The sequence below is a fragment of the Podarcis tiliguerta genome (genome assembly GCF_965153285.1).
Source record: "Podarcis tiliguerta genome assembly, chromosome: 4".
NCBI lineage: Eukaryota > Metazoa > Chordata > Lepidosauria > Squamata > Lacertidae > Podarcis > Podarcis tiliguerta.
Window position 1 is genome coordinate 65,327,642 of NC_139537.1, and position 20,607 is coordinate 65,348,248.

The window sequence follows — 20,607 nt, forward strand, 5'->3', positions numbered from 1 at the left end:
AAAACAACTTTTCTTCACCATCCACTCCCCAGCCTCACCCAGCCCCCAAATGAGAACATGCATTGGCAGGAAAATGCATTGTTTAGTTTGTGATAATTTCACAAGAGGACAAAGGAATAAATCCTATAATATTTTCTTCACTGGGCTTTAATTCAAGGCTTCTGTTTAATAGAGAAAGTTGTAGGCTGAGTGATAGCTATGGATTTGTGATTCAGCATGTGATTCAGTGGTCTTTCATAGTGTTGCATGGTGTCCTCGTTTTCTGTATTGCACCTTTTGGTGTTTGCAAAAATTACAACAGAACTAACTAAGAAAAACATGAGAAAAATTCTGCATACTCTTGTGTTACTGATATTTTTGCCAACCAAGACAGTACAGTTTTAGAGGAAATTCGTCTGTGGTTTTAAAATGTAGTTACAAACTGGTTTACCATTAGAAGAGTAAGCTACATGGACTGTAACATGATAAGATGTTGAGTCTTCTGAAGAGCTCCTGAAATTTTATCACTCAAAGATGCTAGTTAATAGGCATCCCTAATATGCTCACCTGGTGATGAAGGGGCTCACTTTGTTTTGCTCGTTCCATGTGAGGCACTGCAAAAAGGTCCATAAGAAAGAACCATCTCTGGGTCAGCTTGGTATTGAGTGGTGATCAGCAAACTTGCCCTGTACTTCATGTGTTCAGATTCTATTAGAACCTGCCAATTTTTTATTCTGGGAACCGCCTTGAGATCTTATGATGAAGGGCGGCATATAAATGTTAATTAATTAATGCCAGGTCCGGATTGAAACTGTGAATGGCCATTTTTGAATTTTGTATTTCATTGTTTTACATTGTTGTTTCTTTGAAAATTTTTTACACATAAAATGTGTGAGGAGGATGCTGCCATTGAGTGAGTGACTGAGAAATGCTTCAGCCGAGATATTGAGCAGGGGGAACGGGATATAGATAGGTAAGGCAGCCTAAAGGACTGTCGTCATCTTTGGATTGCAGGTTGTTGTTTTTTAGTTTTCCTCTCTGTGCGAACAACATATATCTATCAATATACATACCAGTATATTTGCTATTTTTGTAAAATACTTAAGAGACTGTTTTGGTATTCAGCGGTGAATTAAATTCTCATCTGTCTGGTTGGATAGTAAAGGTATAATTTCAAGAGCTGTCTTCAATGCTAACTTGTTAGGGTTACTTATCTTGTTCCCCTAACTCACTGGATAAGGTAACTGTTAGGTGTATTTGTAGCTGGTTGACTTGACTGAACCTGAAGAACGCTCACTAAAAGTGCCTGGACTTAAGTGACAAGTGGGGTGCTGCAGGGTCTGTCCTTAGAACCATTGTTGTTCAATGTCTTGGTAAACAACTTGGATGAAGGAATTGAGGGGATACTCATCAATTTGCAGATGACACCAAACTGGAAGGGGTAGCTAATGCCGCAGAAGACAGAATCGGAATTCAGGAAGCCCTTAACAGGTTAGAGAACAGGGCCTAAACTAACAAAATAAATTTCAGAAGGGACAAGTGTCAGGTACTACATTTAGGCAAGAATAACCAGCTGCACAAATAGAAGGTGGAGGACATATGGATTGGCAATAGTATATGTGAAAAGGATCTAGGGGCTTTAGTAGACCACAAGTTTAACATGCATCAACAGTGTGATGCAGGCGCAAAAAAAGGCTAATGCTATTCTAGGCTGCATCAACAGAAATATAGCATCCTGATCAAGGGGAGTAATAGTTGCACTTTAGTCAGCCTTGGTCAGACCACACCTGGAGTACTGTGCCTAGTTCTGGGCACCACAATTTAAGAAGGATATTAATAAGCTGGAATGTCTGCAGAGGAGGGCGACCAAGATGATCAGGGGCATGGAAACCAAGCCTTATGAGGAATGGTTGAGGGTGTTGGGTATGCTTAGCTTGGGAAAGAGGCGACCAATAGGAGATATGATAGCCATCTTCAAATATCTAAAGGGTTGTCACATGGAAGATAATAAAATCGTAGAATTGTAGAGTTGGAAGGAGCTCCCAAGGGTCCAGCCTCCTGCAGTGCATGGGGCTCTAACCCTTGACCCTGAAAATAAGAGTCTCATGCTCTACCAGCTGAGCTGTCTATGGAGCAAGCTTGTTTTCTCCTGCTCTGGAGGGTAGGACCCAAACTAATGGCTTCAAGAAAGGAGATCCTGATTAAACATTAGGAAGAACTTTCTGACAGTAGGAACTGTTCGACAGTGAAACAGACTTCCTCCGGACCTGATGGACTCTCCTTCCTTAGATGTTTTTAAGCAGAGGTTGGATGGCCACCTGTCATGGGTGCTTGAGTTGGGATTCCTCCCTTGCAGGAGGTTGGGCTAGATGACCTTCAGGATCCCGTCCAACTCTACAATTCTATGATTAAATTTACTTTGTGACATGTTGCTGAATCCAGGCAGGAGAAGAACCAATGTATAGGTAGCAGTGCAGGCATTCTCCCATCCCCACTTCATGGTGTTTGTGGTCCTTGGATGCTCCCACAAAAAGATGGGAAAAGAGCAGTAACAGAAGGTATTCAAAAATATACCCACCAAAATATTGCAAGATAGTGTTCAGACTTAAGTTACTCCTGAACTCTTGGTTGACCTACCAAAATGTTCATCAAGTTTATGATTTCAGAAAAGAGGGACTTAATTGTGGATTTTGACACTGGGAATTGGGAAAAATTAGTGTCGCCTAAATGAGCCAAGGGACGCGGGTGGCGCTGTGGGTAAAAGCCTCAGCGCCTAGGCCTTGCCGATCGAAAGGTCGGCAGTTCGAATCCCCGTGGCGGGGTGCGCTCCCGTCGTTCGGTCCCAGCGCCTGCCAACCTAGCAGTTCGAAAGCACTCCCGGGTGCAAGTAGATAAATAGGGACCGCTTACTGGCGGGAAGGTAAACGGCGTTTCCGTGTGCGGCTCTGGCTCGCCAGATGCAGCTTGTCACGCTGGCCACGTGACCTGGAAGTGTCTTCGGACAGCGCTGGCCCATGGCCTCTTTGAGTGAGATGGGCGCACAACCCTAGAGTCTGTCAAGACTGGCCCGTACAGGCAGGGGTACCTTTACCTTTAAATGAGCCAAATTGATGTGTTTTGCTTTTCCAAATGAGCCTTTTAAGATGGTTTTATTTGCCTTTTTTAAAACCATAAAGTGTACATTTGCTAATATAACTTTTCACTGCTTTGAGGGAGGCAGCAGTTTGGTTTGGGGCTGCTGCTTTGCTCGGATTTCGTTAAGTGTTGAAAATGCTGATTTCTTTAAAAGGGGCATTTCAAGTGGTGTGGTACTTTTATCTCTGCAAAGGAAGTCCTTTTTTTAAAAAAAGGAAACTGTTAATGTCTGTACTTCTATTCCTGCCAGTTTCAGTTGAGTCATCTACAGTTGTGAAGCGCATCTCATGACCAGCTGTATATACGAATTTATAAATGGAAAGCAGAACCTGTGGAAAGCCTGCTTTGTTGAGGCACAGAAAAGAGAAACTCAATCTCTTCTTTCTTAAACACACACACATTTGTCTTGGCTTACGTTTTGTGTGCTCCCCTTCCTCCATTTATATTAAAAATAAATATTGGCTAATAATACTTACCATTATTATAGCTTTGTTGTACTGTCTGCCCTAAGGTCTCATATTGTTTTAATGTAGAATGTTTACATGTTATTCATTGTAGCTGAATTACTGCAGAATTTGTCTGACATAGTTTATTATTTTCTGTGTTTCTCATTAAAGTATGTTGCTTTGTGTTCTTTGAGAATGTATATTTTCTGTTCTATTTACAGATTTTCCTTATGAAAAAGAACATCTGAAAATGTGTTTGGAACCAGTTTCTGTTGTTCTTTTTCTCTCTCTCCCACCCCCGCCATTTTTATGATCTCGCCAATACAGTAAACAATTTTGAGAATGCAATAACATATTGTGCCATATTAAAAATTTTCAAATAGGCAGCAATCAGCATTGTTTGCATTGCATGATATGTGATTTTGCAGGATCTACGTGTCTTGTTTTTCTTTTTTAAAGGACTCAGTAGCTGTATTTCTCTAGGACACCCAAAATTTTCTTGGTTGCAGTCTACTGGAATTGCCTAGTACTGGCAGAACTGGGTTCTCTTTGTGTGTCAGGAGTGTTTTTTTGTTGTTGTTGTTGTTTAGTCGTTTAGTCGTGTCCGACTCTTCGTGACCCCATGGACCAGAGCACGCCAGGCACTTCTGTCTTCCACTGCCTCCCGCAGTTTGGTCAAACTCATGCTGGTAGCTTCAAGAACACTGTCCAACCATCTCGTCCTCTGTCGTCCCCTTCTCCTTGTGCCCTCCATCTTTCCCAACATCAGTGTCTTTTCCAGGGAGTCTTCTCTTCTCATGAGGTGGCCAAAGTATTGGAGCCTCATCTTCACGATCTGTCCTTCCAGTGAGCACTCAGGGCTGATTTCCTTCAGAATGGATAGGCTTGATCTTCTTGCAGTCCATGGGACTCTCAAGAGTCTCCTCCAGCACCATAATTCAAAAGCATCAATTCTTCGGCTATCAGCCTTCTTTATGGTCCAGCATTCACTTCCATACATCACTACTGGGAAAACCATAGCTTTTACTATACGCACCTTTGTTGGCAAGGTGATGTCTCTGCTTTTTAAGATGCTGTCTAGGCTTGTCATTGCTTTCCTCCCAAGAAGCAGGCGTCTCTTAATTTCGTGGCTGCTGTCACCATCTGCAGTGATCATGGAGCCCAAGAAAGTAAAATCTCTCACTGCCTCCATTTTTTCCCCTTCTATTTGCCAGGAGGTGATGGGACCAGTGGCCATGATCTTCGTTTTTTTGATGTTGAGCTTCAGACCATATTTTGCGCTCTCCTCTTTCACCATCAATAAAAGGTTCTTTAATTCCTCCTCACTTTCTGCCATCCAGGTTGTGTCATCTGCATATCTGAGGTTGTTGATATTTCTTCCGGCAATCTTAATTCCGGCTAGGAATTCATCCAGCCCAGCCTTTCGCATGATGAATTCTGCATATAAGTTAAACAAGCAGGGAGACAATATACAGCCTTGTCGTACTCCTTTCCCAATTTTGAACCAATTAGTTGTTCCATATCCAGTTCTAACTGTAGCTTCTTGTCCCACATAAAGATTTCTCAGGAGACAGATGAGGTGATCAGGCACTTCAGGAGTGTTTGTTCTAGATTAAAGTTACCAGGTTTTTTCCAATGAATCCGGGGACACTTTTCAACTTTAGTAGGAATGGTAGGATTTAGTCAGGGGACTGATTTGTAAATCTGGGGACTGTCCCTGGGAAACGGGGACGTCTGGTAACCTTATTCTAGATGAAATAGTCAGCTCAGTAGCAGAGAAATTGGTTTGCATGCAAAATGTCCCAGGTTCAATCCCTAACATCTCTAGATAGAGTAAAAAAACCTGGACAGCTACTTCCACTTGTTCCCTTCACCAACAGTGGTGGCTATGTCTTCATACAGGGTTGCATTTGGAAGGAAATCCACCCAGGATCACTTGAAGGGATGTTGTAACAGTGGAACAAAACAATCCTCATATTTCTTCAGGCATGGATGAAGGGTAGGAGTTTTTATGATCACAAGCTGTTGCCAGAGCAAATGATTTACTTGCCAGAAGCAAACTGACAATTACAGCTGTTGATCCATCATTTGTTGACTAGAGTGAAGGTAGATGGTTTTCATCTGTGGATATGTCAGAAAAACGAATAATTGATCTTGGTTTGGTTGTGACATATCATAACACAATTTTCAAGCAAAAGTTTGTTTTACATTTTTACATGATACATTTTGGCATTTGTTTGGCATGTCTGGAAAGTGGATGGTGGTGAATTTGAGGAAATAGAAAAAGCCACATCCACTGAAACAGTTCTAGTTGAGGAGAGTAATGGTTTGCACCCCCCCCCCCATTATTGCTTGCATTATTGTTACTATTATTATATCCTTTAAGGAGCCATTTTCTATATTGTGACATTTGTAGTTTGTTGTACTATTAATACCAACTGACTTGCATGTAGAACAGAAAATTTAACTAGACTTTACCACTGGTGTTACATCTGATCCCTAATTGTCAGAACGCCAGAACCAGCCAAATACATTTTGCTGCATTAGGTGAAGGAAAGAATAGTTTCATTTCCCATTTTAAGTGCAGAAGCCAATAGGGCTGGCAGATAAATCAAACTTGAGCACTGACAGGACAGGGTCTTCTACACCTGGGGGAAGGAAATATGGCAGCTGGCTTGATATACAAAACACCATCACCTTGTTGCTGCTGCCTGCTCCCAGAATCTGTTGCCTGGAATGATAACCTGCCTCTGTACAAGGGGCAGCACTTAATTTCTTAGTTTGCTTTTTAAAATAATAAAAATGAACTTACACAATATGATTTGGGGCACATCTCTCCTCTCGTTTTTAACTAGTAACATATTTGTTTTTAATTGATCGAACTGGGGAAATCACAGAAACAATAGGATTGACTGTTCTTCTTTCGTCGTGTTTGTGTATGTGTGAAGTAATTTATAAGTTTAACTCGATTATGTTGCTCTTGTTTTGTTCCTGTCCCTCAAAAAAGTTCTGCTGACTGATCTTGGTACGTCTTCAGAATTGTAAGGAAGTAGTAAAACGTACCTGGCTTCCGTACTACCCCATTATACTTCAGGAAAAGCAGAAATATACTTTGCCTAATGAAGGATATTGTGTTGAATGAAACATTCATATGAAAGAATTATCTTGAATATTCATTCCTTTATTGCTTTCTAATGCAATGTGTTTCCTGTAGATAGTTTGAGGAAATTCCTTGTATAGGGCATGTGACAAAGTATATATTTGGAGGCCCCTTTCAAACAACTATATCTATACTGAAATGAAGTGTGTCATGGTTTCCTGTGACTGCCACTCCCCCCGGGTTAGTATATTTAAGTTTCAAACTTTGCTATGCTTTGTTTTCAGTGAAGTTCTCTGGGCATCATGCTCCAGCTTGGTCTATTTTAAATAGTTGTAAAGCTTCTCGGATATAAATACAGTACATTGTTAGAAAGGTTAGATGCTGGTCAAGTGTTTCTTGTCAACTGCTTCATTTTCTTCACCTTTTCGAGTTTGCTAGGATGGCCCTTAATCCGACATTGGCCAGCTCCAGTTAATTACGACCTAGATCTTTTCCACATTCCAAAGAAATCCATCTTGTGTTGCATTTCTCACTTCAAAGGACTTTTGACTGAATGATGATTGCTGATCAGTTTTCAGCAGAGTATGCAGAGAGCTGGACAGAAGCGCTTAAAAAAAAGGGATTCGCTGATTTGGCCTTGCAGTCGTAGGGATGGGTCTGTGTGAATTAGCTGACCTTTGTTCTGTCACTGTGACTGGGGTTATTCTTCTGGTTGAATAGTTAAAATAATGCTACAGTCATTTTCTTCATTTTCTCATACATAAATTCTGGGTCTTATATATTTTTCACCCAATCTATTTCCCCCAATGAAGCTTTATGTTGCTAGGTTTGTCTGTTTAAGTTCAAATGAACTGTGACCCTAACTTGTGTCTCCATCCTTCAGGATACCTGAAGTATTACTTAATTATAATGTATTAAAAACAGATATAAAATGTAGCAGTAAGTGTTAAACATGGGCTGCAGGCACAAGAAGATTGGAGACGGTAGTTAAGGAAAACCGGGGCTATCTAGTTAAAGATTGTCAGGTTGGCTGGAACGTTAAGAAAAAATAAAATGCTGCATTTCCTTGGAATTCCTTCCCACTAAAATGTGGTGTTGACTAGATTAAATTCTGGGAACACTGTCATATTTTAAACTCCGGAAATAGAATCTGATTTTTTTCCCCACTGGCAAAAGAAGGATTCCTGGCTTATCATCAACTTCTGCTTCCTCATTAATCATATTCTCCCCTTCCCGTTCTCTGATATTACGTGGCTCAGACTGTGATAAGCCATCCTCATAATAAAATCTTTACAACAGTGTACATGTAGCTACTTTTAAAATAATATTTAACAAAAATAAATAATGATTAATTAACTATTTTTAAGGGATGCGGGTGGCACTGTGGTCTAAACCACAGAGCCTAGGACTTGCCGATCAGAAGGTTGGCGGTTCGAATCCCTGCGACGGGGTGAGCTCCCATTGCTCGGTCCCTGCTCCTGCCAACCTAGCAGTTCGACAGCATGTCAAAGTGCAAGTAAATAAATAGGTACTGCTCCGGCAGGAAGGTAAATGGCATTTCCGTGTGCTGCTGTGGTTCCGCCAGAAGCGACTTAGTCATGCTGGCCACATGACCGGAAGCTGTACGCCGGCTCCCTTGGCCAATAAAGCGAGATGAGCACCGCAACCACAGAGTCGGTCATGACTGGACCTAATGGGTCCCTTTACCTTTACTAACTATTTTAAAGCAATATTGCACAGTATTCATAAATTCTGCAACTACAGAGCAGAGATGTGAGTTTGAAAAGTATGATATTAGATGTGAATTTATAAAAGGTTGAGTAATAAGTTGCAATATTTAAATGTTTGATAACTCTCACTTTTTCTTGACCGAAGCTTCAGAGCAGGTAAAAAAACAACTCATTTTTTTGTTTTCCGGAAATGGAGGAGGTGCTATCAGGTTGTTATGGCATGGGCACAGGCAGTGAGAAGGCTTCCAGCCATTGATTCTTAAGCAGGCAGCCAAAGGTTTCATTCTATCTCTTAGGTTTCCAAGGGGTTGCTCGTGCGCAAGCAGGCAAATCTCTCCCTGGCTGGCTGCTAATGTAAACTTTATCTGTCCGGAGAGCCACTCACCCGTGGCTGACTCAATCGCTGGCAGAATCCGTCAGTGGGCGTTTCTTAAACTTCTTCCAGCAAAGAAGCTCCTTGACGCCCAGTCTTCGCCTTCCCTCTCTGTGTGAAAGCCTTCTGCGCAGAGAGGGCGTGGGCAGCGGAGGACCCCTTCCTTCCCCGCTTGTCCCAGGCGCCTCGCCATTTCCGACTCCTGCACCCCCTCTCCACTGGAGCTGCGTTTATTCTCTTCCCCAGAAGAGGAGCTGCTTCTCCCGATCCCTGGAGGCTCTCTATAATCCCTCTGGCTTTTGCTCTCTCCCTCCGGCACTGATGGCAGTTCCCTGACACTATCCCTATGGATTAGAGTCTCATTCAACTGCCATATCACAGAGGTGTGGACAATGAAGCCTGGTGGTTTGGCCAAGTTGTTGCGGTTTGTTCTGTATCCTCCCTTGCAAAGATACTGTGGACAATTAAGTGTTGCAGTTGTACAGATATTTAGCACCTTGCTTAAGGTTCGAATCCCTGCAACGGGGTGAGCTCCCGTTGCTTGGTCCCTGCTCCTGCCAACCTAGCAGTTCGAAAGCACGTCAAAGTGCAAGTAGATAAATAGGTACCGCTCCGGCGGGAAGGTAAAATGGCGTTTCCGTGCGCTGCTCTGGGTCGCCAGAAGCGGCTTAGTCATGCTGGCCACATGACCCGGAAGCTGTACGTCGGCTCCCTCGGCCAATAAAGCGAGATGAGCACCGCAACCCCAGAGTCGGTCATGACTGGACCCGATGGTCAGGGGTCCCTTTGCCTTTACCTTAAACTGCAAAAAAAGTGTCTTTCTTTACCTCAGAAGGGGGGGTCCCCTGCTGTTAACAGTTACTTCTCTGCTGGGGGGAAAGTTGCATGGCTCCCACCTATTCTGGTTCTGTCCCCATCCTCCTCAGCAAACAAACACTTTACGTTGTATCATTCCATCCATTAAAAGCTGCTACAATTTGTAATGTAAGTTCATGCCATAAATAACTGTTACATTGCACAGAAGTACAGTGGTACCTCGGGTTAACTAACACGAGGTACCACTGTACAGTAATTCCATGAGGATTTCTCCCTGATAAGTATGAACAGGATTGTAGCCTGAATGGATAAGTCTGAAAGGTATAATGCAGAATTCTATATCTTTTTCGAGAATGTGGAATCGGATGGAGGGTTATTAAGTGGACTAGAACTTGGGAAACCAGGGTTAAAATCAGCCATGAAGCTCAAGTTGAGACCTTGGATCAGCAACTGTCTGTCAACCTAACCTGCCTCCTTATAGCTTTGCTGTGAGGATAACATGGAGAAAGGGAGACCCAGAAATGGTACATTGAGCTCTTTGAAAGAAGGGTAGAATAGATATAAATGGAATATTGCAAATAAAGAACAATAGACTTTTTATTATCTTCAGCTGCCTGTTTCTTATTTTAAATTGCACGAGGCCCTGTTTGGAATCACGGGCCAAACCAGCTGGGACCCACCAGTATATTCAGGCCTACAGACATTGGGTTTTGCATGAAGACCTTCAGTAAATCAGATATATGATTGTCTGCTGGGATAGGCTTGCCCGGGGGTAGGGTGTGCATTCAGGGTACAATATACTATCATGTACTACATGTTGGCTCTGCACACTTGGGTTCTCATCTGAAGCATCCCATCCACCACCCTACTTTTGTAATAGCATTTTAAATTTGCAAAAATACATTTTTTTTTAACCCTGTTAAATAGATCACAGTGCAGTTCTTGCAAAACAAGAACAACTCTACTGGGATCTTAAAGACAACTTTATTAAGGTCTAAGCTTTATTGGACTACATTTCATTAGATACTTAAACTTTCATGGATTACTAACGACAATTTGCTAGCCTTTAAATAGTTACTGGACTATTGTTTTGTCTCTTGCTGCAAGCCATGGCTAATTGCCTACCACTTTGATTTAAAGTCTGTTAAAGTAATATACCCAATATTAAAACAGTGAGCCTATGGCAGAGAGGAGCAATTTTAAATTACCGGTAGGTTTCTAGATCATTCGGTGGACTGTTTGGTTTGCTTGTTTGTTTTTAAGTGTAAATGCAGTGGTACCTCAGGTTACAGGCACTTCAGGTTACAGACTCTGCTAACCAGAAATAGTACCTTGGGTTAAGAACTTTGTTTCAGGATGAGAACAGAAATTGTGCGGCAGCGGTGCGGCAGCAGCGGGAAGCCCCATTAGCTAACGTGGTACCTCAGGTTAAGAACAGTTTCAGGTTAAGAACGGACCTCCAGAATGAATTAAGTTCTTAACCCAAGGTACCACTGTACAAGGCTCTTACCAATTGGTTTACTGAGAAGAAAAATGTGTAGGCCAGTCTTCCTCAAACTTGGCCCTCCAGATGTTTTGAGATTACAATTCCTTTCATCCCTGACCACTGGTCCTGCTAGCTAGGGATCATGGGAATTGTATGCCAAAAACTTTTGGAGGGCCGAGTTTAAGGAAACCTGGTGTAGGCCTTCAAGGAAATAGTTCCTGCCAATGTAAGAGTATATGTATGGTTCTGATAGCTCTACTAGGCTAATGGATTACCATGGCTGCAGACCTACTAAAGTGGTATTGTGGCTGTATGCTAATTAATGTATCTTGATTGGCTGAATTGCTGAAGATGCTCCTCCTTAACGTAGCTTTTGACACCTGAGGTATATTTTTTAGGACCCACCTTATTTTTATGATTGTGGGTTGTTTTAAATTGTTTTTCGTGTTGTTTTCGTGCCTTAGGATGAACAGCATGTCATAAAACTGTTATTGTCATGAAATTAGGTGGGGGATTCTGCTGTACTGCTGGGGGTAAGGAGTTTGCAACATTAATAGTAGAATAAAAGGTTTTCACATGTTTTTGTCTGTCTGGTGGTGGATTAGGGGCCTCCTGGTCACAGCAATAGTTTTTGGCATTAGATTTGGCTGACTGGTGCAGAGAACAGATGACCAGAGAACATGTGCTTAGTAGAAATAGCTCCAGGTTCTAAATTCAAATGAAAAGATAGGAGTATCTGAGGGACACAAAATAATGTGACTTTGAGATTTTGAAAACACTTTAAAAAAATTTGCTTGACATTCGACTTCGTAGGACAGTGCCCTGGTTTTCCTTGATGGGTCAACCTTCACTGACTTTGCCTCATATTTTTTGAGCACTATTTGTAGTTGATCTCAAGGGAACATCGGTAAATAATACATTTTTACATAGACTTTGTTCTCCGACATTATTTTGGCATTCTCTTGTTGTGGTTCGTTGATATGTGTGTGTCGATGTGACTGCATTTTGATTTAGTAATGTTGTTTATGTATCATGACTCTTGAGGTTTTTTTCCTTGATTTTGTTTTCGTTTGAGGGGTCTCTTTAGTTGCACTTTTTAATTCATGTTAAAACTATGTTTTATGTTTGGCACACAGCATACAGCACGTCCATATTGTAACTATTTAGTTCTTGAAGTGGTAGATTGTGTTAGTGCTTCATTTCGGAGCTTGTAATTAATCTTTTGAAACTGAAGGCAAGCTTAGAAGAACTATCACATGGAGGATTGAGCCTCAGTGTGACTCATCTATGGGACTGGTTCTTTGTGTGTGCATATTTTAAATAAAGACATGCAAATGAATGATCTGTGATATTTTTACTGTTCAATAGGAGATGCTGTTTTAATCTCCTTTTAATGGCTCGATTGACTGAAGTACTTTTTAAAGAAAAAGTCAGAATTCTATTAGTATTGATTTAAAACAGGTTTTATTATTTACTACTTTGTGTTTGTTTGCTTTCTAGCTACAGTATTCTCTAAGAATTTGGATTAATATCACTGCAGTAGAACGATGGATTTTTGAAAGCAAGTGAAGGTGCCTAAAATACTCTTCATTATTCTGGTTTCCTGGCCCCTTTAATCCTGAAAGAGAAGGGAGAAAAGAACTAAAATTAAAACCAGTATCTGAACAGAAATATTACCATGGTTATTGAGATTGCTTGTTTCATTCAATGAAATAAAACAACAAAAACTTTACCACCCAAATAAATACTATTTTAACAATAAAACAATCTTATTATATATTTGATTTTTTTTAGTTAAGAGGCATAGGGCTTTTAGTTACAAACTGGCATGAATGGTTGGAAAGTACTGTGACTTTGTTTACATGTTTATACAGAGGCAAAGTCTTGGAAACGAGCTGCAATTTCATGCAATTTCAAAGATATTGTGGCTTGAAGGTGAGTCATTTTCATCTGAAATATGTATTAAGTGATATTTGCCTAGGAGTGGGAAGGACTATTTGAGTTGATATGGCAAATAGTACTACTTTAATATTTTTGTTTTTCGTAATGGTTCATATGAGATTATTGCACGTCAGCTTAATTTGAAAGATGTGAAACAGCCAATATGGCTTTTCCTGGACCATCTCACTTCTTCTTTTTTTTAAATTCTGATTATTAAAATAAATATAAATATTTTTTAAATGATACCTTTTTGGTTGATGTATTTATGAAATGTAATGCTATTGCAATGATTTCTTACCACTTCTTCTTGCTTGGTCTTGTCAGCTGGTGGCCATGATTCAAGGGGTGTATCTGGTATTGGAGGCCTTGGGTACATCGGCTGGTTTGGATTCCCTGGTTGCTGAGGGTGCATTGGCTGGTTTGGACCGCTTGGTGGCAGTTGGTGCATTGGGTGCTCTCCTCCATGTGGTTGAAGCGGGTGATGAACTGGTCCCACATGACTTGGTTGATACTGTGGCATGATTGTGTTTTGCCCAGTCATCGGCCCGTACGGGCCATGACCATGACCAGGTTGCGGCATTTGTGGGTTTGGATGTGGAAACGGCTGCTGTTGTGGCTGCATTTGATGGAGGTGCATTGGATAATGAGCTTGGTGCATCACTGGCCCGCCATGGTGGTGCATCCATCCTCCCATGGGCTCAATGGCATAATGTGGATACTACAGAAACAAATATTTTTTTGTTTTATTAGAAGATTTATATAATATTGATTACTTAAAAGAAGTGAAAAGGTCAAAGTGGCAGCTGATTAAAGATATCTATGGGCAACAAAATATTTTTAGAAACACTCTATTGGGACAAATAATGTGAAGGCAGTTACTCAGAATTTTGAAGGGCAGTGATTGTGAACTATGCTGCAGCTTTCCACAAGACTTTTTTAGTCCTTCAGATGTTGCTGGACTTACTACTACTTTCTTACTGTTGGCCATGCCAGCTGTTGCCATGTTGGCTGCTCTGTATCACTTCCAGTAAAGCCTGTTTTAAATAATCTGGACACACCTGACCTTCTGAAATCTCGGCTTGAGAAATCAGTTCATAGGTTGCATATGTTATAGATGCCATACCTGGGGTCCCATTAGTTTCTGGTACCACTTTAAAGGTGTCATCACCTTGAAGATACAAATAAAGAGAAACATTTCTAAATAGCAAACAAACATTTCACAAGGATTATTTCATTTAAATTGTTGAGAAAGGATAGAATTCAATCTCGTGCTCTTCCAGTTGTTTGATCTGGGCAAGCATTGCCGCTTGTCGGAACAAACAGGCCCTTTCTGTTCCTTGTTCTGGGGGTCCTCCTAGCCCCTAGAACCAATTTTGGTGATGGGGGGCAGTAACATGCAAAGGGAGGGAGCCCCATTGCACAAGCAGAAGTCCTTGTACAGGGCTTCCACTGACATGGCTGCTTAGGTGAATCCTGCACTTAGTGTTCCAAGTTAACAGGCCATGATAATAATGTTTTGTTCATTTGGAAGATCTCGTGCAGGCACCTTTCCTATGTCTTTCTTAAATAAATAAACTTCTGTGCTATGAAATCACACCACACATTAAATATCCAATGAATTATGTAAAGTCAGTATCCCCAGATGCATTCTCCTTTGATCCCTAATGTTAGGTTCCGTTTTGACTTGATTGCATATTTCCATTTCAAGTAAGACTGGGCTTTACTTGCTTTGGGGGTTTTCCCGTTGAATGCAAGTAAAAATTAGATTGTATGTTGTTAAGTATTTGGTTTTATTGATCATTTCGATTAGTGGTGCACTTGTCTGTAGGAACAATACAGTTGTATTACAAATTCTGTTTCCATCACATTTAATTTCTCTTCTAGTATATCAGTATAGGTTTAGTCACCTTAATTTAGCAGAGTGAAAGCAGCATATTTTGTATTTAATCGCATCACCTGACAAAGACTAACTAACAAATTCACTTTCCCCCTGCTGAATAATAGTGAATATGTTTTGCGCATGCTGTCATATCTAGTGATACAGGTCCTGAAGTGATCTACTTTGTTTTTAATTTACACACAAAGAACATGAATGAAAAACTTTTAAAAGGTTGTACCTCGTAACTGAAATTGATATAGCCAGGATGTTGTGGCAACTGTGGAAAAGTTTAAAAAAATAAATCACACATTTGCATTTGGAGATAACTTCATTAATTCTTCCCAGTAAATGTTTTAGCTACGACTTTGGATGAAGGGTTAGGTTGAGATACTTGCATAGTTCATAGTTTGACATAGGCCAGTTGACATACTACTTTTTTCAAGTGTACATCTAAGAAGATTTAAATGTACACTTGAAAATGTAAATTTATGAACAAGCAGAAATACATGTTTTTTCAGTAGCATATAATTGACATAAACACTTATTAGGAGGCCAGAATTGCCTGTAATCCCCTTTTTGGTTTGTTTTCACACTGGTAAACTTGCACTGTTACTTCACAATAAGTGAATAGGTCTGAGCTATTTCCTGAAGGCATGTTTTAACACACTATCTAGATAGCTTCAATCATCTAGTATAAAATGCTACATGTTTTCCTTTACCGAGCAAGATTCTCATGCAGTAGAAGTGCAAAAAGACTCTCATCTTCACCTGTTTGCTAACTGTTAAGTCTTGGGTATATATCTTTCCTGACATATATACATGCATACTTTACACATTTGCTAAAATCTTCTCCATGCATATGCTGCTGCCTCCTATTGTGTCCATAAAACACTTTTGAATATAGAAAGAGAAAATGAATACAGTATTTGCTAGGGCTGGTATACCTATGTTCCTTTCCCCACCACCTATCATTTCAGACCTTTTCAAAACAATTTTTTTAAGGTTGCAGCTGTACTGAGTAACTACAGTACTTGGTATACTACATTATCCTTGTCATAATAATATTAATAATATTATCTGTATTGCTTTTAAATATTTTTACGTCGGTGTACACTGCCTTGGTGTTTTGTAACAGGGTAGCATATAAATCATTTTAACAACAACTACTACTACTACTGTTGTAAAAAAAAAAATGGTTTTAATTTGAGAAAACTCATCAATAGGTTATGGTAATACAGGCTTCCTCAACCTTGGCCCTCCAGATGTTTTGAGACTACAATTCCCATCATCCCTGACCACTGGTCCTGCTAACTAGGGATCATGGGAGTTGTAGGCCAAAAACATCTGGAGGGCCAAGGTTGAGGAAGCCTGTGGTAATATATGTTAATGCTTAGTTTTCTTCAGAGGTATGTGGTAAATCAGGGTTTCCCAAACTTGGGTTTCCAGCTGGTTTTGTAGTACAACTCCCATCATCCCTAGCAAGCAGGACCAGCAGGATGATGGGAATTATAGTCCAAAAACAGCTGGAGGCCCAAGTTTGGGAAACTCTGCTGTAAATCTTCACCTGTCTTTTAACTCTGATTTCAATTAGTGAAGAATTAAGTTACTTGAAATTAGCAATTAGCACTTACTGGAATAGCAAATGTAGTGCTTAAGAGGCACATAACAATAGTCCAGCCCTCCATTTTCCTCATGGCAAGTCCTGCAATATACAACATACAAGAGAATGTTTCCACACACACCGTTTATAGGTCAAGCCAAAGTATACAACCATATATAATTAATGTTGTTATGTCTCATTTGTTCTTTGTTAAAACAACTTTTAAAATGTAAGGTGAGCTGTACTGTCTCTGTTGGATGTTAATGGCTTTGGGAGGAATGCAGTCAAAGTCTATTTTACACTAGAGAGGAAAACGTAGGCACATCAGTTCTCTCCACTGAAACTAATACAGCTAAATGTGCTTAAGTTGGAAGCAATGTCTGCATGGATTTTAACCTCCAATGTGAAAAGCATAAATTTACCCATCATCTTCCGCATCCTAAAATTTGCAGCATGTTATTAATCTGTAGCTTTGGCCATCTTGACCTTGGTTTAACATTATAGAGATTATTTTTGCATGTCAAGGAAGCATGCACAGACTGCTAAGAAGTTCCCGATTCTTTCTTCTTCCTGCTAATCCTTTGTTGCACCAGGAAAGAAGCAAACCATGCTGGCTGTATGCTAACCAGCACTTAAGGTTTGTTTCCTCCAAATAAATCACAGCAAGGAAGCCAGGATTTGTTTGCACTTAATGCAAAGCTAGCGTCTTGTTCTTTTCCTTCTCGGTATGGTGAAGGATTAGAAGGGAGTAGAACATATCAGAGATTTTTGGTAGTTCACTTTAAACCATAGTGCATACTAAACCATGGGTTTAATGAGACATGCAAACTGGTCCACAATTTGATATTTGATAATTTAGTGCATAGCCTTAGGTGTACATTGACAGAGCTATTTTTTTTTTCAATTATACAATACGGTGGGAAAATAATGTAGTAGTATGGATGTTTTAATTATTTGATGTTATAAATTAACAGTTTTAATAGATTAAAACTTATAGTTCATTTAATCAATGAAGATGGAAAAAGCAAATATGTCCTCCTCTGTCCCACATTTGGTGAAAAAAGAACCTAAAAATGACATTTTTCGCATTATAGGCACATAAAGCTGACATGGCTCCATTTAAATAAAAAAGCAGTGCATCTATCAAATGTGTTTTTATATAATACCAATAAGCCTTAACATTAAATAAATATTTCATATTCCCCAGTGGAAAGTGAGTGAAAGATAGCTTTTCCCATAATACAAGTGCTAGCCGACCAGATTGTCAAACTGCTTTCTTACTTAAGAGTTTCCACCAATTCAAATCTCTCAAAAAGGCATCTTCTGTACATGATTTAATTCATCAGTTAATTGACAGCTTAATAGCCCAATAGCTAATTAAAGACAAACAATCAGTTAACAGGTCTGATTGTTAATGAAAAGAATAAAAAAATCTGAGAGCAAGGCTGCAGCAGAGCAACTTTTAATTAAGTTCTAAAGATGAATGCTGGCATTACAGGAAATAAGATAATGCACAGAAGATCTTGAATGTTCACCATTAAAGTCTTTATTTCAAAGTTTTTGAATATAAGGACACTAAGGGGAAATGTAGAACTTGCATACTCTGCCCACTTAAATCTCCACCCCGTCCTTTTTTGGGGAGAAGGGGAGGACAATGCAGAAACTGCACCCCAAAAAAGCTTTCACATAAGCAATATGCATGTTATTATGAATGAAGCTTCTATTCTGTGTCTTAAAAATCTCAGTGGATAAAGAGAAACGATAAATAAGCTGTTGACATAATGAAGAAGTTTACCTCTTGGAAGTACTCCTTGAATCTTGCTGTGTGTGTTGCTCCAGTAGTCTTGGTAGTTTAAGGACTTAACTTAACTTCAGCTCATATTTAAACTGTTTTCGCACCTCTGACAGCCAATGAACATTTAGCTTTTTTTTAAAAAAAAAAAACCCATAAAAAACCTGCTGCATCATGTGTTTTCAGACATCAAATCATGCCCGGAACTGAGTATTATGATTAGAGTGTGCAGTCTTTTATTATGTTTTGCATGGCTTGGTAAAACATATTCTTTTGCAACTTCTAATTCTCTATGGTTCTTGTGTTGGGTTCAGTTTCTAATCTGCAGTTCTGCTTGACTTCAGTTATAATTTGATCCTTTTGTACAAATTCCCATACAGTTCATTTTAAAATAGATAGAGTTCTGTTATGGTGGATGCAAGAGGAACCTACATATCCAATCCCTGACACTGCTTGTGCCAGCCAGGACAAAAACCAGGTGAGGTGGCTTTTCCCAGTGTTGTCATGTCATGTCACACCCCGCTTCCAAATAGTTTCTATGGGGGGGGGGGGAATTAACTATACCAGCTTCAGGGCTGGCATAGCCTTCCTCACATATTATTATTATTAGTATTATTATCTCCATTTATTACCCATCCTTCAGCATCAGGTCCTAGGGTAGGTTAACACAGTATAAAAATCAATATTAAAAACAGTTTAAATTACAGGCTTCCTGAACCTCGGCCCTCCAGATGTTGTGAGCCTACAATTCCCATCATCCCTGACCACTGGTCCTGCTAGCTAGGGATCATGGGAGTTGTAGGCCAAAAAATCTGGAGGGCCACGGAAATAGGAATTTAGAAGCATTCTGGGGATGTATTGGAAGAAGGTCTCCCTCAGTCATACCCCACTGTTCTCCTTTTTCTCTCTTGCACTGTTGGAACATCAACATATAGAAAAGCATTTGAACAGTGTTTTGCTTTTTAACCTCCCTGTTTGTTTAGCCCTCTTTTTCTTCTCTAGACTCCATAGTGTGCAGTCTTCTTTCTCCACGCCATCCATTACTTGGCTATTTTATCTTTCCTATGTCCCTGTGGCTCCCTCTTTTATCTCTCCAACTCATAGTGCACCGTGGCTATTTTCTCTCTGCACTTCTGCAGGGCTCTCCGAACCCCAATCTTCCCATTTCCCATTGTCTTCTTTCAATTTCCTTCATTCTGGACACTTTTGTTCTCTCCCCATATTTCTGCTTCTCTTGGTTGAATATTGTAGCAACGTATGATGGGGCTTATGCCTGTGGTACAGGAGAACAGTGCAGTTTGGGGTTTTTGAAGATTCTGAGGTGGGGAAAAGAAGCCTTCACATATATCAGAATCTAGTGGGAATTGATAATGATAAAGGAACTTTCCTAATTTTGATAGAGTTTGGGCTTAGCTGTTCCCATAAAGATCTGGGCGGACTTCAAATACAGTCGTACCTTGGAAGTCAAACAGAATCCATTCTGGAAGTCCGTTCAACTTCCAAAATGTTCAAAAACCAAATCGCGGATTCTGATCAGAAGCTGCGGAAGCCCCGTCAGATGTTTGGGTTCCAAAAGAACGTTTGCAAACTGGAACAATCACTTGTTGTGGCGTTCGGGAGCCAAAACGTCCGAGTTCCAGGGCGTTTGACAACCAAGGTACGACTGTAATAGGTATACAGTGGTACCTCAGGTTACATACGCTTCAGGTTACAGACTCCGCTAACCCAGAAATAGTGCTTCAGGTTAAGAACTTTGCTTCAGGGTGAGAACAGAAATCGTGCTCCGTCGGCACAGCGGCAGCAGGAGGCCCCATTAGCTAAAGTGGTGCTTGAAGTTAAGAACAGTTTCAGGTTAAGTACAGACCTCCGGAACGAATTAAGTACTTAACCTGAGGTACCACTGTATTCCAGTTTGCTGCAAATAGAGAGGCGTTTGTGATCTATCTTTAGGCTTTAACTTGTGTCCTGGTGTAAACTACCACACACAAACAAACTGTTAAGGAAAGGGAGGAGAATAGATGCATTGTATTACACATATCTAACATTTTATAACTTTACATTTCACCTATAGTCCTTGCGCGCACGTGCACACACACACGGAATCAGAAAACTGGTTATGAACTGTGTATTGCGGGATTGTGCTGCTTTTTGGGGAGCTGCCAACATCCATATGTTTACTTGTTTACAATAAATGGTAGAGCTATACATTTTGGTTTTCTTTTCACAGAAATAACGAAAGCTATATGCCAGTGTTTAGTCCCCGCCCCACTTTAAAACAAGTACCAGTACAGCTAGCAACAGTAGCCAAATTATCTGTTTAGCTTATAATT

The 20,607-nt window shown here is 40.3% G+C and overlaps 2 protein-coding genes across 6 annotated transcripts in view; one reads left to right on the forward strand and one right to left on the reverse strand.

Annotated features, from left to right (window-relative positions):
* ARHGAP6 (Rho GTPase activating protein 6) overlaps nt 1-20,607 on the forward strand; it is a 180,179-nt gene that overhangs the window by 103,797 nt on the left and 55,775 nt on the right. The gene's annotated exons all lie outside the window — the stretch shown is intronic.
* On the reverse strand, nt 12,513-18,352 carry AMELX (amelogenin X-linked). The gene is made up of 6 exons (XM_083437507.1): nt 18,281-18,352; nt 16,517-16,587; nt 15,124-15,162; nt 14,130-14,174; nt 13,305-13,724; nt 12,513-12,683 (listed from the first exon to the last, which is right to left on the reverse strand). The coding sequence occupies exons 2-6, from the start codon at nt 16,577-16,579 to the stop codon at nt 12,678-12,680; spliced, it is 573 nt and encodes a 190-aa protein (XP_083293633.1). The 5' UTR covers nt 16,580-16,587; nt 18,281-18,352; the 3' UTR covers nt 12,513-12,677.

Excerpts from the sequence above, each read along its gene's own strand:
- AMELX (XM_083437507.1), bottom strand. The coding sequence starts at position 16,579 with ATGAGGAAAATGGAGGGCTGGACTATTGTTATGTGCCTCTTAAGCACT. Across the intron at positions 14,175-15,123 it reads ATATCAATTTCAGTTACGAG|GTGATGACACCTTTAAAGTG; the intron begins GTACAACCTTTT and ends TGTATCTTCAAG. Across the intron at positions 13,725-14,129 it reads AGAAACTAATGGGACCCCAG|TATCCACATTATGCCATTGA; the intron begins GTATGGCATCTA and ends TTGTTTCTGTAG.